The sequence below is a fragment of the Miscanthus floridulus genome, chromosome 12, assembly GCF_019320115.1.
Source record: "Miscanthus floridulus cultivar M001 chromosome 12, ASM1932011v1, whole genome shotgun sequence".
Taxonomy (NCBI): Eukaryota; Viridiplantae; Streptophyta; class Magnoliopsida; order Poales; family Poaceae; genus Miscanthus; species Miscanthus floridulus.
In genome coordinates, this window is record NC_089591.1 from 56,458,344 (window position 1) to 56,479,980 (window position 21,637).

General features: G+C 44.5%; 2 protein-coding genes across 4 annotated transcripts; one reads left to right on the top strand and one right to left on the bottom strand.

The window, feature by feature from the left end:
* The first annotated feature begins 655 nt into the window (after nucleotides 1-655).
* LOC136496473 (calcium uptake protein, mitochondrial-like) lies at nucleotides 656-11,586 on the top strand. The gene is made up of 10 exons (XM_066492163.1): nucleotides 656-1,078; nucleotides 8,513-8,580; nucleotides 8,673-8,896; nucleotides 9,209-9,291; nucleotides 9,618-9,699; nucleotides 9,773-9,986; nucleotides 10,418-10,594; nucleotides 10,670-10,789; nucleotides 11,029-11,295; nucleotides 11,373-11,586. The coding sequence occupies exons 1-9, from the start codon at nucleotides 790-792 to the stop codon at nucleotides 11,242-11,244; spliced, it is 1,473 nt and encodes a 490-aa protein (XP_066348260.1). The 5' UTR covers nucleotides 656-789; the 3' UTR covers nucleotides 11,245-11,295; nucleotides 11,373-11,586.
* Nucleotides 11,587-14,236: 2,650 nt separating this feature from the next.
* LOC136496472 (F-box/LRR-repeat protein 3-like) lies at nucleotides 14,237-21,375 on the bottom strand. Of its 3 annotated transcripts, none has more exons than XM_066492161.1 (16): nucleotides 21,175-21,375; nucleotides 20,278-20,669; nucleotides 20,069-20,197; nucleotides 19,430-19,637; nucleotides 19,155-19,301; nucleotides 18,733-18,807; nucleotides 18,563-18,634; nucleotides 18,307-18,378; nucleotides 17,290-17,361; nucleotides 17,043-17,114; nucleotides 16,382-16,453; nucleotides 16,095-16,166; nucleotides 15,453-15,596; nucleotides 15,247-15,336; nucleotides 14,729-14,875; nucleotides 14,237-14,652 (listed from the first exon to the last, which is right to left on the bottom strand). In XM_066492161.1, the coding sequence occupies exons 2-16, from the start codon at nucleotides 20,482-20,484 to the stop codon at nucleotides 14,468-14,470; spliced, it is 1,764 nt and encodes a 587-aa protein (XP_066348258.1). In that variant the 5' UTR covers nucleotides 20,485-20,669; nucleotides 21,175-21,375; the 3' UTR covers nucleotides 14,237-14,467. The 3 variants fall into 3 exon arrangements, with proteins under 3 accessions (XP_066348258.1, XP_066348257.1, XP_066348259.1); XM_066492160.1 differs by having other exon boundaries at nucleotides 21,152-21,375; XM_066492162.1 differs by having other exon boundaries at nucleotides 15,247-15,318; nucleotides 21,152-21,360.
* Between the last annotated feature and the right edge of the window lie 262 nt (nucleotides 21,376-21,637).

The following is a 21,637-nucleotide window of genomic DNA, read 5'->3' on the forward strand; positions in this document are numbered from 1 at the left end:
TATAATTAGTTATACCCTTAAATACTATTGATCAACAAAAGTAATAGGTATTCAATGAACCCTTAAATACCCCTCGAGCCCACCCTAAATTTACATGACAATAACAACTCATACAATTGCGTAAAGTCTTCTCATAGTACTGTACTTATAATTTACAAATGTAATTGTTTCGCAGCAGCATCTCTTTATCTCACCTCTCTCACCATCTCCTCCGTAAAAATTACTGGCATCGGATGAGACAACCTATAGAAACTCAACATACTTGGAATGTATATTTTAGAAAAATAATTTAAAATGGAACAATCTTTTTCAGCTTTACTACGCACCTATTTTTATTTAATCTTCCATACTAGTAGTAACGACCAAGTGGACGACACTGTACACACGCGCACCATGTAAAGCAAAACCTGGTGCCGCGTACACCATATTTTTCCCTTTTGGGTTTGGCGGCCGGTTTTTTTTTTTTTTTTTTTTTTTTGCGTGGAGCCCGGGCGTCGGGTAATAACCATCGCAAAAGGCGTCCTCGCCACAGCAGCGACGCGTCTCCCACACGGCCCACACCCAGGCTTCCACTTGCCGCCGCGCCCGCCCCTCTGCCTCGTTTTCTCTCCTTCCCCTGCTCCTGCACCTACGCATCGCCGCCTCCCCCTCTGTCCAGTGTCCACTAGTTCAGGCTCCAAAGTCATAGTCCTCTGTCCTCGTCTTCCTCCCGTATACCACCTCGTCCCTATCCGCAGCGACCGTTCGCCGCGCCGCGAGGCCCCCCTGATCCGACCGACCTCCACCGCCATGGCTCCCCTGCCCCGCGCGGCTCGCCTCCTTCGATCAGCCGTCGGGCGGCTGAGGTCGCCACCGCCGGCCCGGGCCTTCTCCAGCGCCGCGGCGACCGAGACGGGGGCGGGGAATGGACGCGAGGCCGTGATCGCCGCCGCCGCCGCCGTGGCGGTGGCCGGATCCGGGCTCGGGCTGTGGCTGAAACCGCCGTCGCTTGCCGACTCCGGCGAGGCGTCCAGCGGTCAGATCTCGGTCGCCGGCGCCACGGAGGCGCGGGAGGAGAACGGGTGGTTCCTGTTCGCAGGTGAGCGTCCTCCCTTTCCCGTTTGCTTCCTCCTGATGCGCTACCTCTCTTCTGTCTCCGTGTTTGCTGAGGGGTTTAGGTGGTCACCGCCGCCGTCGCTGTTGTTTAGTGTGGCTCTGGCTTATTGTTTTGCGTTAGGAGTTTGGAGCTTTGCTCTGTAAAGCTACACCTACAAGAGGTGCCAGGGTTATCTTCCCGAAGAGTGTCGCTTCTATTGATTTTGATCGCCTGCTTGCTTGAATTGCGACCTGTACGGTGCTCCCTCGGCTGTACCGATCCTGTTGTGGATAGGAGCATGTGATAAGCCAATTGTGACAGACCCTTGGCCGTCAGCGAGAAGCCGTCGACGTGAGCGTGACAAGAGGATCGCCGGATTCGGCAGAGCGGCGGAGGAATCTCACTCCGGCTCTTTACTGTTACTGTAATAATATTGTCGATGTTCATTACAGAGCTGGGTTCGGAAATAAGGCCGATGCCCACATACTGGGTCCCACATGTCATACAAACGTGATTACATAAATAGCTTAACTACGCCTTCTCTCAGTGAATACGCCTTCTTCGTCCTGTCATCACTCCTGAGGTGTGACAACTCCCCCTGCCGAAGTTGCTGCTTGTCCCCAAGCAGGAGCTTCTGGGAACCGAAGCTTAATGACGTTGTAATCCTCCCGAGTGGTGGATGAAGACGGCAATCCTGTCCAGGACACAAGCACTTGGGTTACAGCATTGTTACCTTTCTTTACCATGCAGCGTTGGAGGATTCGCTGAGGTTGTGCTGCTGCAGCCTGGAGGTCTGTAATCACAGGTAGGCTGGAGAAGACCGGTGTGTAGTCAGGATGAAATTGCTTCAATTGGGAAACATGAAAGACAGGGTGTATGAGGCTGTCCTCGGGCAGCTCTAGCTTGTATGCCACTGTGCCCACTTTCTCTAATATCTTGTAGGGGCCAAAAAACTTATTTGCCAGCTTGGGAAATGGACGATTCGCCACTGAAGATTGTGTATACGGCTTGTAATTTGAGCAGCACCTGATCCCCAACACTGAACTGTTGGTCTGTTCTGTTCTTATCAGCAAAGTACTTCATTCTGTTCTCAGCTTGTTCGAGTCTCTGCTTAAGTATCTGGAGATGCAGTTCCCGGTGCTCAATTACCTCAGAGACAGTTTCAGCTGTACCTTGGGGAACAGTTGTGTTTGCAGCCAAATTAGGATCAGATCCATAGAGGGCTTTGAAGGGGGAGCAACCAATGGAACTGTGAAATGTTGAATTGTACCATAATTCAGCAAGTGGCAGCCATGATTTCCAGGTTTTTGGTGAGTCCTGAACTGAACATCTGAGAGTCCAAGCATTGATTGACCCTTTCTGTTTGTCCATCAGACTGATGGTGATAAGCAGTGCTCAAAGCCAAATTAACCTTGTAGAGTGTTGGGGGCAGGCCCCACCAATGGGCACCCCATATGGCTCAATCGCCGCCTAGGAGTCAAGGGCCAGAGCGGCATCAGCCCTCCGGCGTACCCAGCATTTCGCCCTATTAAAAGGCGAGAAGGTGTATGTGGGAAGAAGGAGAATTTGTGTCGAATCCCCTTCTCGCTAAAGCGAAATAAAGGCGGTGCAAGCCATCCCGTTTCTTGGCATCACTTTTCGCCATAACGAAATGGCGGACCCCGCGGTAAAGGGCGGCCCGCGGTCCGCTCTCTGCCCCTTCGCCCCGGCGAGAGGAGCGGCCCGGCTGGGAAAGGTGCCGCTGGGCGGTGCGTGGTCGATTAAGGCTATTCGCTCGGGCGAATAGCTGAAGCGAATAGCTGCTAATGGGTTGGTTGGTCGTTTCTGCAGGTTTCGCCATAGAAGGAGCCGGCCGCCTCTCACGTGGCCGACAACTACTGTCCGCCAGTGGCCCGTCTGGTCGGTTGAGCGGGCAACAAGGGGCGGAACCGGTCGGGTCCCTTCGTGCCGGCGCTACCTGAGATAGGGGGACTCCGGATGGCGAACAAGCCCAAAGCGACGAAGAATATTTCCCGAATTTGTAGTGGTTGTGAGGGCATTTATGTCCTGCAAAAAGCCTACGAGCGTGTATAAATAGCCCTCGCAGGGGGAGTGTAGAAAAGGTGGAGAAATGAATAAAGTCTTTCGTTTTTATTTCGCTCGTGTCCGTTTAGCCATCTTTGCACTTGAATTCGCTAGCGAGGCAACCTAGTGTTCTAAGGCTCAGGCTTAGAACGACATAAAAAAAGGGGCAGACCCAATGCCAGAGGCTCCCACATGAGTGGGGACTAGGGAAGGGGAAAATCGAGGCAAGTCTTCCCCCCGCAAAATCTGCGGAGAGGACTGCTTCGAACCCGCGACCTGGTGACTCAGTGAGACAGCTCTCACCACTGCAACAGGCCTGCCCTTCTGAGCTTAGAACGACATAGAGCTTGAATAATTCCTTCCAAAAGTTGCTCACAAAGATGGGGTCTCTATCTGTGACAATGCTTTATGGCATCCCATGCAACTTGACAATGTTGTCCAGGAAGATTTGAGCAATGGACATGGCAGTGTAAGGGTGTTTCACAGGAATGAAGTGAGCATACTTAGATAATCTGTCGACTACCACCAGAATAACTGTATGGCCTTGAGATTTGGATAGAGCTTCAATGAAATCCATAGACAAGTCTTGCCAAACACCTTCTGGTATAGGCAAAGGTTGCAGAAGGCCAGATGGGTGTTGATGAGAGTGCTTGTTGTGCTGACATACACTGCACTGCTTGATGAAACTTTCAACATCAGTTTTCATGCCCTTCCAAGAAAACAGAGCATTCAGCCTGTGATATGTGGCTCTGACTCCTGAGTGACCCCCAACGGCACCCAACGGCACTAGAGTGAAAATCTGAGATTAGCTTTGTAGAGCTGTATTGTGACCAATCCATATATGGTTGTGGTGCTTAATCAAACCTTGGTCTAACTGAAACCCCTTGTCATCAGGACTGTGTAGAGCTAGCTGGGCAAGTAATTGTTAAGCTTGTGGGTCAGTAGCATAAGAATTTAGGACCTCCTGTACCCACTGTGGTTGAACCACTGAAACAGCTTGGATAGCCATCAGATGTGCTACCCTGGACAAAGCATCAGCAGCTAGATTGTCTTTTCCTTGCTTATACACAATTTTAAATTGGAGCCCCATGAGTCTTGTCATGGCTTTCCTTTGCATTTCTGAGTGAAGGTTCTACTCCTTCAAATATGCTAAGGATCTGTGGTCAGTTTGAATAATGAACTCCTGTCTCTGGAGGTATGGTCTCCATTTTTCCACTGCCATGATCAGGGCCAAGGATTCCTTCTCATAAATGGATAAATTTTTGTGTTTCTCTCCCAGAGCTTTGCTGCGATATGCCACAGGCTGTCCTCCTTGCATGAGCACTGCTCCAATGCCATCAATGCAAGCATCAGTTTCCACAGTGAATTGTGCTTGGAAGTTGGGCATAGCTAAGACTGGTGTAGTTGTCATAGCTGTCTTGAGGTTATCAAAAGCTTGCTGAGCCTGCTCTGACCACTGAAATTGCTTGAGCCTGAGGATATTGGTAAGTGGCTTAGCTAACATGCCATAGTGTTTGACAAATTTTCTATAGTATCCAGTTAATCCAAGGAAACCCCTGAGCTCAGTCATATTGCAAGGTACTGGCCACTGTAGCATTGCCTGAATCTTAGATTTGTCAGTTGTTACTCCTTTATCAGATATAATATGCCCCAGGTACTCTAAGCTCTGTTGTGCAAATGTACATTTAGATGCCTTCAAATAGAGTTTGTTGACTCTGAGGACCTCAAGTACTTGCTGTAGGTGTGAGAGATGCTCTTCCATGGATCTGTTGTAGATTAGTATGTCATCTAAGAAGACCAGCACAAAGTCTCTTAGGAATGAGTGAAGCACTTTATTCATGATACACTGAAATGTTGCTGGTGCATTTGTCAACTTTGAATTGGTAGTGGCCATGGTGTGTTTTGAATGCAGTTTTGTATTCATCCACAGGCAACATTCTCACTTGATGATAGCCAGACCTCATATCCAATTTAGTGAAAAATTTGGCACCATGTAATTCATCCAAGATTTCATCACTTGATTGTCATATTGTTGAGCTTTCTATAATCAACACAAAGTCTCCAACTTCCATCCTTTTTCTTGACCAACAAGACTGGTTTGGCAAAGGGACTGTGGCTGTGACAGATCAGGCCATTGTCTAGTAATTCCTTGACTTGTTTTTCAATCTCTGTCTTATGTTGAGGAGAATAGTGATATGGTCTGGAATTAATTGGGACAACATCAGGGAGTAGAGGGATAGCATGGTCAACTTCTAGGTGGAGGAAGTTGTTTGGGATCTTGAAAGACATCTGCATATTGAGTGAGAAGGAGCTGCAGGTTTTCTGAGTGAATGTGTTGCTTGGATTGTGGTTGAGTTGAACTTGTAGCTTGGTCAAGAATTACAAATGCCCAAATATCATTGCCCTTGGTGGATTTGTAAACCTGTTTTGCTGAAATTGTGCTTACTTGGGGTAGGGGTTGTTGCAAACCTTTCAGCACACTTGTTTGCCCTGATGTTGGAACTGCAATGTTTTAGCTTCCCAATCACATTTCATTGGACTGTATGCCTTGAGCCAATCATGACCCAAAATTGCATCATAGGGAAGCATATCCAGGACAATCATGTCTGTGGAGAATGAATGCCCTTGAATATACCACTGTAGGTTCTCAACCTGTCTGGTGGTTTTCATCCACTGTCCATTTGCCATCTTCACTTTCTGTGGGGCAATTGGTGCTGTTGGTAATTTAGTCAACTGCACAAACTGGGAGCTTACAAAGCTGTGGGAGCTTCCTGTATCAACTAGAATGAGCATGGTCTTGTTCTTGACAGTGGATTTAAGTTTGATGCAGTTCAGTGAATCAGTTCCTGATATGGCATTCAGAGAAAGTTGGCAAAAATCTTCAGTGATCAGGTCCTCTATTGCCATCTCATTGACTCTTCACTGATTTCTCTGTCCAAGTCATTCAGGGCCAATGCATTGAGTTGTGGCTTGTTCTTCTTGGTGCAGACATCGAGGTGACCAGGCTCAAATTTTTCACCACAATGAAAACACAAGTTGTTTGCCTTTCGATAATCTCTCAGTTGTCTATCCCTCCACAGAGTACCATATGTTGGTGGTTGCCTGACCTCAGGTCTCTGTTGTTGTGGTTTGGTTGCTTGATTATGGCGCTGAAATTTTTGTTTACCTCTATCCTAGAACTTTCTGCTGGATCTTTGCAATGAGGGCTGCCCTGTCAACAGTCAATGGAACCTGGGGTTCGACAGTGGCCTTGATATCATCCTTCAAGCCAGCAAAATATTGTGTAGCAAAGTACAACTCATCATGCTTGGCACTGTGCATTGTGATCTTGTACTGCAGTGCATGGAATTGGGCTGTATAATCTTCCACTGTTCCTATTTGCCTCAAAGCAATCAGATCTGCTAGAGCAGTTCTATAGTCATCACTTCCAAATTTGGACTGAATGTCCTGGCAAAAAGTTTGCCAATTGACAGTAGGAGTACTCAGCTTGTATGCTTCCCACCACATTGCAGCATTGTCTTGTAAATACATAGTTGCAGCAGTAACCCATAAACTCTCAGGGATGGAGTACATGGTGAAATAGTTGTTGCATTTGTTGATCCATATCTTGGGGTGGTCACCAGAAAATGTTGGAAACGGCATCTTTGGTAAAGTGTGGTGTGGTAGCTGATCTTTCTTCTGATTGTTATCTTCTTTGGTTTCTTTCTTGGGTTCATCAAACTTAGTTCTTGGACGCTTGGACGAGCTAGGTTTGAGTGTGCCCTTGCCTTTGTCATCTGCAAATACATTTGTGAATGGTGCTTCCTCTTCAAACACTGCTGAGCCTGAGCTACCACTGACAGAATGAGCTTCTTCGTCGAACTGGCGAAGAGTCAGTTGAGCTACTGCATGGCCATTCGCTTTGACTTGTTCTGCAATAAACTTTTGGTCAGATGCCACATTGTCCACCCTGCGGATGTTGTCTTGAAGCTGAGTCCTCAGATCTTGCTGTATGATGTCGATGTCAATCAATCGAGCAAAGAGCATGTCAAAGTTGTCCATGACTGAGTCCCAACGAGTCTTCTCATCCTCGTTGCTGCGAGGCATTTCGTCAAGCAGGATTTGTGTCTGCTTTGAAGGTTTTGGAGGAGCCGTGATGAAACACTGGTGAAGCACAGGCTTGGATCTTGTCCTCCCCTCTGTCGTGCTACACCTTTACACTCAACACCTGGACGTGAGGCGGGATCGAGGGATTTTACACAGAGACGAAGGCTCTGCAACCCAAATCCTCAGACACGTCCTCGCCGTTCGCCACCGCACCGCAGAAAACAATCAAACTCCAGAATTTTACATGAGGACAAGTGCCCCGCAACCCTTGTTCGATGTTTAAAGCGTGCTAATTGGAAAGAATTTGAGCAGAATAGGAGATGCTCACAGTGGTTCTCGCCTCCTAACCCAAGGTTTGTTGGTGTAGTCCCCCAGTCGATTGTCAAGCCGTAGATGAAGTGGATCTGCGAGCCAGGGTGATGGATTGGGGTGGAGATGGTGGGGCTCAAGCTAGGGAACACCGTCGCCGCTGCTGACCTAGTTCAACCAAAGGAGGGACCTATGAGACCTGACGTCGAACACCACGCAGGCGTGGACGGAGATCACCTGCCGACCGGAATTACGAACTGCAGATCGAAGCACACGGTTTCGGAATGTACCGATGGAAGCTGAGCGCCTTGGTAGTGGTGATGGTGGTGACGCCGGTCGCTAGGTCCGCCGCCGGGGTTGTTGGAGATGAGGGGCGAAGCCGAGATGACGAGCGACGCGGCACCGGGATGGGGATTGGGTGGGTAGGGTTGTTGCTGAGGAAGGACCGCCTTTGATACCACTTGACAGACCCTTGGCCGCCGGCGAGAAGCCGTCGACGTGAGCGCGACAAGAGGATCGCCGGATTCGGCCGAGCGACGGAGGAATCTCACTCCGGCTCTTTACTGTTACTGTAATAATATTGTCGATGTTCATTACAGAGCTGGGTTCGGAAATAAAAGGCCCTTGGCCGATGCCCACATACTGGGTCCCACATGTCATACAAACGTGATTACATAAATAGCTTAACTACGCCTTCTCTCAGTGAATACGCCTTCTTCTTCCTGTCATCACTCCTGAGGTGTGACAAATTGGCAGATTCCAAACTATATATGACAAGGGGTACCGTTCAGTAAAGTCTGTTACGATGTCTGCTTTTTAATCAACAGCACGTAAGCATGCACTGCTTGATGAGCGTAGTGTTGTTTAATTGTCTGAGTGCATCGTATTTATCTTCTTCAAGCTTTGCAAAATTGAGCAGTGTGTTGATCTGATCACAATCCTATCATTTTGTCCTCCTCTTTAATCTACTCTCTACAGATTCATTCCGCAGAAGGGTGTTCTTTAACTATGAGAAGAGGATACGGCTTCTCAGCCCTCCTGAGAAGGTAATGCTTGAAGTGCTGCATTAAGGGCTTCTGGGAAATTCTATTAAGTTTTGGCATACCGAATTTCTAACAATGTTTATATTTATGAATAGATCTTTGAGTACTTCGCATCTGTGAGGAACCGAGAAGGGGAAGTTTACATGTTGCCTGCTGACTTGATGAGAGCAGTAGTCCCTGTTTTTCCTCCATCAGAATCCACCATAGTTCGTGAAGGAAGATTAAGGGGGGAGCGGAGCCCTGGAGAGTTGCATTGTGCTCCATCGGAGTTCTTTATGCTGTTCGACACAAATAGTGACGGTCTCATCTCCTTTGCCGAGTAAGTGGAATGAACTTTAGAAAAAAATGTTGGCCCAAATCATTGTATTCAGAATATTGAACTTGGGATTTGTACTCCTGCATAAATACTCATCATTTGCTGTAAGAAAGCCTTGAAAATCTGTAGGTGTTTATCTAGCACCTGTTCAGGATAACTGATGTAGCGTATATATTAATAATTCATGATAAGACGCCGTAGCTATGATGCATATATTGAAAGTCATGGTGCGATGCATTAGCCATTTGCCATCTGATGCATTGTTGCACAGACATTATATTATTGGTTTCTAAATTGCCTCTGTCGTATTGGCAGGTACATCTTTTTTGTGACATTGCTCAGCATTCCTGAGTCAAATTTATTGCGACCTTCAAAATGTTCGACGTTGACCACAGCGGGTGAGTTCTTATCCTACCATTGCTCTAAGTCTTGACAATAGGTTCCCCGCCCCTGCTGTAACGTATCTGTTGACCAGAAATTTCTCAATCTGTACACTTCTATTTGGTTTTGACAAATGATATAAAATAAATTTGATGGTTTGAAAGGAAATTTAATTCTTCAAGTCCTGTTTGCTTCAGTTTGAAATTTCTTTTCCTGTGTATACATATGTTGTTTAGTAATGCTGGTAAAGGTATGTTCTTATGTACTCATGCATAAACAAGAATACAGTTAATATGGTCTTGTTTGTGCTGTATTGTTGTTTACCGGTGATCATTGCATGCAGTTAATTTATCTCCCCCAGAAAAAGACCTGCTCGTTATGAGCATGTTCAGTCATCTGACTTGTTTGTTGATGGTAAAAGAAGGGTATGAACAATTTTTGGCCACCTTCTTCACTGTAAATTTGTTGTTCTCATCTGGGGCATGATATTTTTTTCAGGGTGATAGACAGAGAAGAGTTTAAGAAAGTAATGGCACTGATGCGGTCCTTTAACAGACAAGGGTCCACTCATAAGGATGGTTTACGTATTGGACTTAAAGTTGGCCAGCCTGTGGAAAATGGTGCGGTGGTTGAGTACTTCTTTGGGAGTGATGGCAATGAACCTCTACACTGTGACAAGTTTTCAAAATTTTTGAAGGAATTGCATGACGAGGTGATTTGCTTCTTTCATACCCTGACCCAACATGATAACTTGTCCAGAAAAGTTGACCCGGACTTTACATGGAAGAAAAATGCATTTATGTTTTATTCAAACACCTTTTTCATAGCATACATAGACATATGTCTGCCTACCAACTAGTGGACTTCTTTTTCTAATTGTCTCAGTAATTGCTATAGATTTATGTTGACTTTATCCCTTTTAAGTAGGCTATTGAAATTTTTCCAAACTTAACTGAAGTTCTTAAAACGACACACCATGTATTACTAGAGCTTAGATGCACTGTGTTCTAAAAGCCATCTGCTTCTCTTTTCATTCTACACAATTTATTTATCTGATACTACTTGGCTTTATCTGATACTACTTATTTATTTTGCATTCTACACAATTTACTTCTAAATATTTCATACTATACTTGTATTCAGATTATTAGACTGGAGTTCAGTCATTATGCTGTCAAGTCGTCTAAAACAATACCAGCAAAGGATTTTGCATTGTCCATGGTTGCTTCTGCTGACATGAACCACATCAACAAGCTGCTCGATAGAGTTGATAGTTTGGTCAAGGAGCCAGATCTGAAGGACATACGCATCACCTTTGAGGTATGACTTGCCTTCTTAATAATTCTACTCAGTTTATCTCTTATTATTCTCATGAATGTTCATTTGCAACTTCAGGAGTTTAAGGCATTTGCTGACTTGCGGCGAAGATTGGAACCACTGTCGATGGCTATCTTCGCTTATGGGAAAGTGAATGGGTTATTGACAAAGGAGGATCTAAAACGTGCGGCACAACATGTAAGATTTTTTTTTACCAAGTTTGGCATATGCTTATTTATGTTATTTTGCTACCGCAAATCTAAATTAATAACTGCTAAGACAAAGCAGACTTATGGGCTAGCTGACTAATCAATGAGAAGTCAGTTTTGACTTGCTTGACTTAATGGTCAGCATAATTTGTTTTTTTTTAAAACCAGGTCACCGAGCTTCTAACTGATGTCTAGCTATCTAATTTTTCATTTTGGTTTGCCTTGTAGGTTTGTGGGGTCGTCTTAACTGATAGAGTGGTAGGCATCATTTTCCATGTGTTCGACACAAATCAGGATGGGAACCTGAGCTCGGAAGAGTTCTTAAGAGCATTACAAAGAAGAGAAACTGACATTCGTCAACCAACAATACCAGGTCCATTGGGGTTCTTGTCTTGCTGGTTCAGCTGTAGGAAGTGTTCTTCACTTCAACAGGTGGTTCTCTGATTGAGCCCCTATTTGATCCTCACTGTATCCGTCATTCGCCTTCATCTCCCGGTACGTATGAGATAAGTTTGTTCTACCCCTGTTATGTTATGATACCCTGTCTTGACACTGTTTTCATCGATGTTCAGGCGCAGAAGGTAATCACCAAGCAATGCATTGCTGACCTTACAACGACTTTGCTGTATATGTCGTCTTGGTGGCCGAAGCTTGCCTAGCAGTAGCAGCTGTAATTGTAAGTAGTGTCCTGTGCAGACCTAGGACTGAGTGATACCTTGGTTATTCTCACGTGTAAATTAAACCCCATATGCCTTCAATATATGAAACCTTGTCATGTGTCTTTCATTTTTAGCTGTATTTTTAGTACAGGTTCTTTCACGCATGAAAGCTGGTTCTCCTTTCACATGAAAATTGAGCCCCCTGCAATGACCGTGACCGCAGCAATTGGTACATCAAAACTAGCATTTAACCGATACCACGATATTACCCAAGTAGAGGTGTTTAGCAAGGCAACATATCAGATGCAAACCAACCAACTTATATAAATTTGAAAATTACCGATCAGGACCACTAAATGCTTGATCCAATGGATGGGCTGAGGGGGCTTAAGCGCAAAATAAAAGGCCAGCGGATGGGGAGCTTAAGCGCAAAAAAATCTTACCTCTCACCATATCCATTGGATCAGCATCTAGTGGTCCTGAGTGGTAGTTTTCAAGTTTGCACAGATTGATTGGTTTGGACCTAATACGTTGCCGTTTAGCAATGCCCCCAATCTATTTACACAGCAGCCAAGTAGAGGCTAGTCTATTTACGCAGCAGCACTGGACCCAATTTTTAATAAATTGGTCCCTTTTTTTAAGAAAAAATACGTTTGATCCCTAGAAGACTTAAACTCATCTTTGGACTCTGAGGGTCAGCGCTAGAACTCATGACGCCGAGGTAACACGTCTTGGCGTCACAGATCTTGGCTCTTGAGATCTCTGGCCATACATAGCAGGGCTGACGTTTACGTGGCCTGTACCCAGCGCTAGAATACACGCCATAGATTCAGAGCGCGGTGGAGCGGGCGGTGGAGGTCGCTGAGGTAGCTGCTCTGCTAGATCGGGGCCCTACTGAAGTGAAGCGACTGCAGGTTCACAGGGAACAGACAGGGGCTTCTGTTCCAGAAATTAAAGGCTTGGTCAAGAGTTCATTCAGCCTGTTCGCTTCAGCCTGTTCGCTTGTTGGTTTCAGCCAGCCCAAACCAGCTAGCCAACAGTATTTTTTTCTCACAATAAACCAGCACCAGCCAGCCCAAACCAGCCCAGAAACCAACCAGCGAACAGACCGATTGAATGCCAGCAACTCATCAACTGTTACCTGTCTACCAGCTCCATTGCTTGCAGCAATAACGACCCCGTAAGTACCACTACCACGGTACCAGTTCTGCAAAGATCGATAGATGCGGTAGTAGTAAATCCCAGGATCCGAATGCAGTAACACACTGATCCTGGCCTTCATGTTCATGTGATTTTCCCTTCATCAGATCGATCCCATGCCAATCTGGATGATGGAGCTTGCCAAAATGTCGGTGAGGTCGCTGAGGTAGCTGCTCTGCTAATCTGGATGAGGGAGCTTGCCAAAAGGCGTCACATTCTGGCGCTGCTACTTATAGCCAGGCCCAGGAGAGCAGGCCGGTGTGAAGAGGTTCTAGAAGTAGCATCGTCGTCGACTCGATGCATGCTTGGTAGCACCACAACCAGGAGCCAGTTTAGTTCCATCTCATTTTGCCAAATTTTTGAAGATTCTCCGTCACATCGAATCTTTAGACACATGCATGAAGCATTAAATATAAATAAAAAATAAAACTAATTACACAGTTTAGACAAAATCCACGAGACGAATCTTTTAAGCCTAATTAGACTATAATTGGACACTAATTGCCAAATAACAACGAAAATGCTACAGTAACATTTCGCCAAAAAAAATTGGCAACCAAACAGGCCCCAAGAACCCAGGATGGTGATGAACTGATGATGATTCAATGCTGGTAGGTTTGCAAAGTAGGTTACAGTTAGGCCCCGTTTAGATCCAAATTTTTTTGGATTTTGGCTACCATAGCACTTTCGTTTGTATTTGGTAATTAGTATCTAATTATGGACTAATTAGGTTCAAAAGTTTCGTCTCGCGATTTTTCACCCAACTGTGCAATTAGTTTTTTTTTTCGTCTACATTTAGTACTCCATGCATGTGCCGCAAGATTCGATGTGATGGATACTGACAACTAAACATGCCCTTACAGGGAGAGATAGAGAGAGAGACTGCAGTTACTGCACACGTACAGCGGGAATTTAAGCTGCTGCCGCTGGGTTTGTACAGGTTTGGCGCGAACCAGGGGCATGGGATCGATCTCCATCGATCTGATGGAGGGAAAATCACATGAACATGAAGGCCAGGGTCAGTGTGTTACTGCATTCGGATTACTACTACCGCATCTATCGATCTTTGCAGAACTGGTACTGTGGCAGTGGTACTTACGGGGGTCGTTATTGCTGCAAGCAATGGAGCTGGTAGGCAGGTAACAGCTGATGAGTTGCTGGCATTCAATGAACTCTTGACCGGGCCTTTAATTTCTGGAACAGAAGCCCCTGTCTGTTCCCTGTGAACCTGCAGTCGCTTCACTTCAGTAGGGCCCCGATCTAGCAGAGCAGCTATCTCAGCGACCTCCACCCCGCTCTGAATCGCCGAGATCAGGCGCTAACATACGTGGCGTCGAGCTTGGCGCCTTATATTCTAGCGTAAGATATCAGTCACATCAACGCCACCTAAGATGTCCTACTATACACGGTTAGGTACACTTTGGAGCCTAAGATCTATGACGCCGAGACGTGTTACCTTGACAGTCATGAGTCCTAGCATCGACCCACAGGGTTCAAAGATGCGTTTAAGTCTCCCAAGAGACCAAACGTAAATTTTCTTAAAAAAAAAACCAAATTGTAAAAAATTGAGCCACACGGAGAGGAAGCACGACATATTTACAATTGTTCCTTTCCATCACAGGATCCGTGGGACACCGTGCACGCGTTGACACGGACGCATTAGCCCGTTGCCACCAGACACACTGACACGACACAAAGAACAATATGTACAGACATCTCGTTCTTGCAAAATTATGTACAAGGCGACCTGCTCTAGTCAGGCACCACTTGCTTTACAGTTACAGGTCGCTGTGGGAGTGCCGGTCCTATCACTCCGGCCGCACGCTGATCAGGTTGGGGAGGGCGACCAGCCGGAGCTTATGGATCTCGCTTGCCGTCACCCTGCAGGACTCCAGGGATAGGGAGCGCAGGTTCTGCAGCGGTTTCAGGTGGTGGAGGCCCGAGTTGGACACCCGGGAGTTGGACACGTTCAACGACACCAGCGCAGTCAGGCCTGTCAACAGATGCAACTATTGAGACGAGGACAGTCGTCCTGATAAATGCACACGGAGAGAACAACGAAAATTTACCAGAGATCAGCTCTAGGGTTTTGTCTGTGAGGTTGCCATTTTGAGATAGGTTGAGTAACGTCAGAGCTTTCAGGTCCTTGATGTTCTTAACACCGGCATCCGTAATCAACCCACCGCAAACCTCCAGGGACTGAAGATTCTTGAAAACTGAAACAACGGTGCGATATTTAAAATGCAGTGAGATACCTTATTTACAAATGGAAAGAAATTCACTGATATAAACAAGTGCAATGCTCCTGCAAGATGATCACAAAGAATTGAGATGCATTCCATCAAGGTAGTATGCACCAAGAGTAGCTGCTGCATTTTTAGCGTTAACATACGAAGCAGCCTCTCCGCAGATTTTGCGGGGGGAAGGCTTGCCTCGGTTTTTCCCTTCCCCAGACCCCACTCATGTGGGAGCCTCCGGCACTGGGTCTGCCCTTTTTTATAGTATGCACCAAGAGAAGCTGCTGCATTTTTAGCGATAACATAGTACTCTTGTTGGATAGGATAGTGTTTTGAGTATGCATACTTACATCTGAAGCAGTTCATGCCAGAATCAGTTATGCGAGCTCCAAATAGGTCAAGGTGTGTCAATCCAGTGAGACCTGCATTAACCAAGTGATCTTAACTATGCCAATAAGCTAATCAGAGAAATGACAACATTATAGTTATAAGTGACAAGATGCCTGTGTTTAAACAAAAACAGTCACAATATATCCAACTAATATGAGAAGCATACTTGTAAGAGATGCTAAACCGGTATCTGTGATTTGGCGATTGTCAAGATTAAGAGACTTCAGTGAGCTCAAGCCAGAGATCTTCTTCAAACCAATGTCAGTAACCAATGTAAAAGAGAGATTGATGCTCTGCAAATTACGTAGACCTGCAGAAACAGACAACTTAAGAACTTTCTTTAAGACAAAATGTGAACTACGATATATTTGTAACAATTTAAAATCATTCTAGTATTACGGGCCACCCTAGAAATAAGTGTATGAATAAGGAATCTATTGAAAGCACATGTTAATTTCATCAAAGGCTGTAGCAACAATGTCAAGGAGGTGTTTGGTTTGAGGAACCATCATAGTCTATATGAGGTGGTGCACCATGAGTTCATCCCATAAATTTTAGTGGAATCACCCATTCCTCAATTCTTATAGAAATCATTAGTTTGTGAGGGATGAGGTGATGGAGAGTTAACCCCCATTATATTCCAGAAACCAAACAAAAAAGTGGGGGAGAAAGTGATGGACAAGCCCACCAAACACGCACTAAATTAAAAAACGGTTACACAATCTGAAATGGTCTACCGGTATGGATTAACAAGAAAAAAAAATAATTGCCAATAATACTAGCATTTCTGCAAGCGTTTTAAACAAACCAGAGAGATGATGAAGTCCATTGCTCCCAACTTCAGTGTCTGAAAGCTCCAGGCTTTTTAGCTGTATGAGGCCTATAGCACATCAAGATGCAAAGATAGATTAAAAGATGCTTTGTAATTAGGATTTCAGCAGAGAGAAATGGTTAGTAAGCACAAAAGAGAGTTAAAGGCAACAGTTTATACAGGGGTTTTTTATAAACGTTTTCCTTAACAAAACACCAGGCAAACAAGGAGAAATTGATAATTGCCACTGTAATCTAGAATTTACCAATGCATTCAACCCTGACCTTTCAGGTGAAATAGACCCTCATCACCAATCTTACATGAGTCCAAGTTCAAGCACTCCAAGCTGATCAAATCTGAAAGGAACATAGGGCATCAGAAAATAACTAAAAAGCAGTTTCCTCATTATGCATGAATCAATACTAAGGGACACCATAATTCTGATGCACTTCTAGAACGATCAATACAATAAGTGTGGTTTTCCATGGTTAAATGTTGTACTTATAGGCTATAGTGCTGCACACAATGTTAGGTCAAAGAGTGCAATACCCTCCTTGGAGATGCCATTCCAGGTTTGCATCTGCTTTTCATCTTATCAGCATTACTTGCACATGAAAGAAACAGTACTCATTTGTTAGGAAAAAGACATGGGCTGATCCAGCAGGGAGGCCCAAGCGCCCCCACCCCACCTGCTGGAGCACCATGGAGAGCAAGAAGAGAAGGGAGGAGGAGACGAGGGGCCAGGGCGCTGGAGGAAGGATAAGGAGATGAGCCACTGGGAAAAGGTCTGATTATTTTCTTAGACATAGTGATTAGGTTTTACAGAAATACGGAATTACTACATAAAAATGCTTTTTCACGAAATATGCAACATAGTTGTTTCTCAGATATAAATCCTATTGTGAACTAATATAAAGATAACGGCCACGGGTGGATAAAACTTACCTTTTAGATGAATTAAACATGCATCTGTAATGTGGTTGAACCCAAAATTTAGAGCCTTCAATTTTGTAAGACCTGCAAGGCAGTGCCAGTAAATGAGCTAAACAAAATTTGTAGCCTTGAAGGATATGGAATTTAGTGGCATAGACAGCCAGCTTGCAGCAAAACTTATGTCTGACCATTAATCTAGACAAGAAAAACAAGGAACCAATCTAGATTCAACAAGATCAGTAATTTGCATCATGTTTACCTTCCAAGTTCTCACAGCCTTCATCGTATATGCCGCACCGACTTAGATTCAACAAGACCAATGAAGCCAGTCCTGCAATAGCACAACTCCGAGTCTTAGTAAAGTTCGGGTACCTAAGTGCTTGGCTTGAAGCTGTTTACACAAACATTGATGAGATACACAGTCCAGATGGCTACTCTGTGCATTAAGGCATCAACAGGTCTGTTCACACAGGGAAAAGAAAAGAGGACTAAATAAATCCATAAATTAGTGAGTAGTTCTTCTAAGTGGATGATGATGCATGTGGTCAGCTGTTCGTAGTTGTTAATGGTTTGTCGTAGGTGTGGTCGACCTCTTTTGTTAATGGTTTGTCGTAGTTGCTTTCTTGACCAGTTTTTTCTGCTGTTTCACAACGTGTAGTTTTTTTTTTTTTTTGGTAATGGAGTGCTCCTCTAGTTGTGGGTCTTGCTGGCTTTTTGAGCCTAGGGGTTGCTCGGTTTTCGGGCCTGGTTTCACCATAAAAACTGGGTCAATTTTTTCTTCTAATAATATGTGAGCAATGCTCTAGCCACTCTTTCGAAAAAAGAAAGTAGTTAGTAACAGCTACATGGCATGGTTAGACTTCATAAAGAAGTACACCCTTGTCAAAAACAAATGCCTACTCCAGCTAACAAGTTTCTCTTGAAAGTAATAATAGAATGAGAGAATCAGATTGTGTTCGCCCACCTCAGCAACAAAAGAAAAAAAAAAAAAAGTTATGTTCCTGTCCAGATGTATATGTAGTAGTAACCTGCCCTGATAATAGCTGAAAAAAGCACTCTCAGGGTATCTAGTCCGACATTTGGGAACTTTTGTGTTGTCTATTCATGCACTCTTAATTGGATCATAAATCATCTATGTAATGACAACTGTATATGATTGGTGGAACTAGCTTCCATGGGCAGAGGGAACACAGATGGGGACTTCTTGAGACTAAATGTAAGATATTTTCACAAAAGTGACAACTGATGGCACAGTATGCCCAGGAAAGATACAAACCAGATATAACCTCCAAACAAGCTGCAGTAACCGCACAGCCCTCCAGGTTTAGATGACCTAGCTTGTGCAGACCTGAATTGAATGACCCAACAACTAAAAGCAATGAGTTACTGCTAACTCTAATGAAACATTCAACTAAAAGCAATGAGTTAGTCAAAAATAAAAATACACCTACCCTACACAAGGGCATGTACACGAACCAAATATTATAGTGAAGAAGAAAATGAAGAAATTTATTCGTGTTTCTTGGTGTTACCTCTCAGATAAGAAACACCATAATCAGAGATTTTGCAGGAAGAGAGCTGTAGCTCTCTCAAATTCGTGAGATCTGCAGAAGGAAAATGCTATTTGTTAGCCTTGGAGATCATTGTAAATTACGATATACTGATATGCACTTTACAACACTCAACTAAGGAGAGGTACTACCTGACAAATATTTCATGTCAGAATCTGTGATGCAATTACAGTATCTCATATTCAGTTTTTCCAGTTTTTTCAAGCCTGCATCACAAAGTTTGTCATTGCATCCAGTGGAATTAAAGTTTGAAGCATTAATGCAATGGGGAATGAGCTAAATTCACATCATAGGTGTATACAAGTTTATCCCCCTATAGTGACTTGGAACATGCAAAGATAATCATTATTCACGTTCAAACAGCATTGTCTTGGTAACAAACATTAACTGGTGCTACTAAGTCTTGAACTTTTGATAAGCATTATTCACGTTCAAACAGCATTGTCTTGGTAACAAACATTAACTGGTGCTACTAAGTCTTCCAAGCTTGCAGCAGAGAAGGTGGTGGTTTGCATATAATTCATAACTGACGAGCTTAGAAAGAAAGGGATACCTTTTAAATGTATAAGGCCACCATGAATCTTTGGACATCGCTCGAGGTCTAAGTTTACCAAATTAACTAAGTTTGCAAAGGCTTTTGCTCCTTCAGCAGTAACAGCAGCACATTTCTTAATGCTCAGCGATGTCAAGTTTGAAAAGCCTACAAAGTTAGGAGATTATTGTGGCAGAGTAACAAAAACAAGATCTCTAATACTATACTAGGTTGACACAACAATATCATACAGCTGACAGCAAACTCAGCTGTTGTGCTATCAGCGTAATACTGACCCGATAATGTCTTAAGTCCATGTTCTGAGATTTTATCACAGTAATCGCATGCCAAACTTTGCATGCTTGAGCAATCTTTAAGAAGATTGAATCCACTATCAGTCACATCTGAGCAAGAGAGGTCGACAGATAGCAAGGACTGCCCTTGAGAAGCCACTACTTCCATCCAAGCATCAGTCACTCCAGGGTAGTCTCCAAGACAAATGTCCTGTGAAGAGATGTCCCATGTTAGATCCTGCTCAGCGTAGTGCACAACAGTAAGCTTAAAAGACTAGGCTATGCCGGCCAATACAAAACAGTAGTTATCAAGGCCTGGGAAGATGCCTTTTGTCATTCCCTAATACTCCCATCGTTCCAGATAATAGGCCATTTTGGCTTTTCTAGGTACATAGTTTTTATTATGTATGTACACATTGTGTTGCTATGTACCTAGAAAAGCTAAAATGACCTATAATTTGGAACAGAGGGAGTAGTAGATACCAAGGCCTGATTGGTTTGACGACTATACATCATTGTTCATATTCCAAAGGAAAGGCAAAGTTATATTATAACATTCCTTAAATTTCCACACAATGATGGAAAATTCCATGTGTTTAAGTTCACCTAGAATGGTGTGCCAAACAAGAATAGAATCATCACCTGCAAAGCGCAATCACGGAAAGCCCCAAGCGATGCCTCCGTGAGGCATCCACATTCCACCAGCTCACTGAATATCTGCTGACTAAGATCTCTGGGCAGCAGGGAGAAATCAGAATACCTATTTATGTCCTGCAATCATCCCCATCAATTCAGCCAAGAACAAGCACACTCCTTCAGAAACTGAAAAACAAACAAAGGCAATAAAACACCTTGCAGACTTTGGCCACACACAGCTCCACAAGCGACGGGCACCGGCCTGGCACTGGGCCCTGTGTTCTCCGCTGCACATCGGCAGAGTTGCTGCGGGGCAGCGTGTGCAGCAGCCACTTGAAGCTGCCGCTCTTGGAGAACCTCGCACTGTAGAGATCATCCTCTTGGACCAACTGGCCCCTCTTCCTTGAACAGGCACTACCCATGATGTCACCACTACCCGCGTGCACTGAACTTAAACCAATCAATCACTCCTGGCCTCGGTGATCAGGGGGGAAACAGACACAACAATATGAGTTGTGACTGATGATTGTCAGATTTTTTTTTATGATCTTATCATCCACTCCCCGCGTGATCGTGACCAGGGACAGACTTCACTTCCGTCTCCATCCTGCAGGCAACATAAAAAATTCGCATGATTTTCAGAGTTTGTTTTTTACTCACTGCAGCAAACAAGCTCGCAAGGCATAGCTAGACTAGATGCAGTTCCACGCAATCAGGCCTCTTACAAAGTTACAACGACCCGCTGCCAGTCCTAAATGCAATCAACCCCACCAGGATAAATTGATCCTACTCCTATACCACAGTAAACGCAGCCATCGCCTGCGGAGAGAGCGAAGCATAAATCCTGCGAGCGTACGATTGTCCATTGAAACACAAATAGCCCCAAGATAACTAACTGCATCAAATGTTCTTCACAAATTACCACACAAACTACCACTAGAGAGTAAGAAAAACAGAAGAATGCCCGAAATCCCGACCCGCAATCTCCAAACCAAGAGGAAAATTCGCAAGCACTGCACCGGCACGCTGAACAGATCAACAACCACCGAAAAAATCGCACCAAATTAACAGGAAAGAGGATAAAACTACCTGATCGGATATGCGATTCTCACCGGGAGGCCGCTGAACCAACGAGCCAGGGTTTAGCCTGGGATTCCAGCTAAAATAAGCTAGCCGCCTCGAATCATCATCGCATCTAATCTAGATTAGACGAACCCACACGAGAGAGAAGGGGGAAGAGAGAGCGACAGGGGCCACGAAGGGGGATTATTAACTGCAGATAGCACTTTAACGGTTGCTACCATATTTTCACCGGTAGATAGAGAAAACTGACACAACTTTACACAGTTGCTCACGTGGCACGTCAGCCACGCAAGTCGGTGGATCCGAGTGTGTAAGTCACATAAAATTTCCCTCGTGTCCTCGTCTTAGGCTGTTGTCTAGTTCGTGAAATTTAAAAATTTGGCTATGGTAGTATTTTTATTTTTATTTGGTAATTAGTGTTTAATCATGTACTAATTAGGCTCTAAACGTTCGTCTCGCGATTTTCAACCAAACCGTACAATTAGTTTTTTT

Excerpts from the sequence above, each read along its gene's own strand:
- LOC136496472 (XM_066492161.1), bottom strand. The coding sequence starts at position 20,484 with ATGGGTAGTGCCTGTTCAAGGAAGAGGGGCCAGTTGGTCCAAGAGGAT. Across the intron at positions 18,379-18,562 it reads TGGTGTTTCTTATCTGAGAG|GTCTGCACAAGCTAGGTCAT; the intron begins GTAACACCAAGA and ends CATTCAATTCAG. Across the intron at positions 15,597-16,094 it reads TGGACTTCATCATCTCTCTG|GTCTACGTAATTTGCAGAGC; the intron begins GTTTGTTTAAAA and ends CTGTTTCTGCAG.
- LOC136496473 (XM_066492163.1), top strand. The coding sequence starts at position 790 with ATGGCTCCCCTGCCCCGCGCGGCTCGCCTCCTTCGATCAGCCGTCGGG. Across the intron at positions 8,897-9,208 it reads GGTCTCATCTCCTTTGCCGA|GTACATCTTTTTTGTGACAT; the intron begins GTAAGTGGAATG and ends TCGTATTGGCAG. Across the intron at positions 9,700-9,772 it reads TTGTTGATGGTAAAAGAAGG|GGTGATAGACAGAGAAGAGT; the intron begins GTATGAACAATT and ends TATTTTTTTCAG.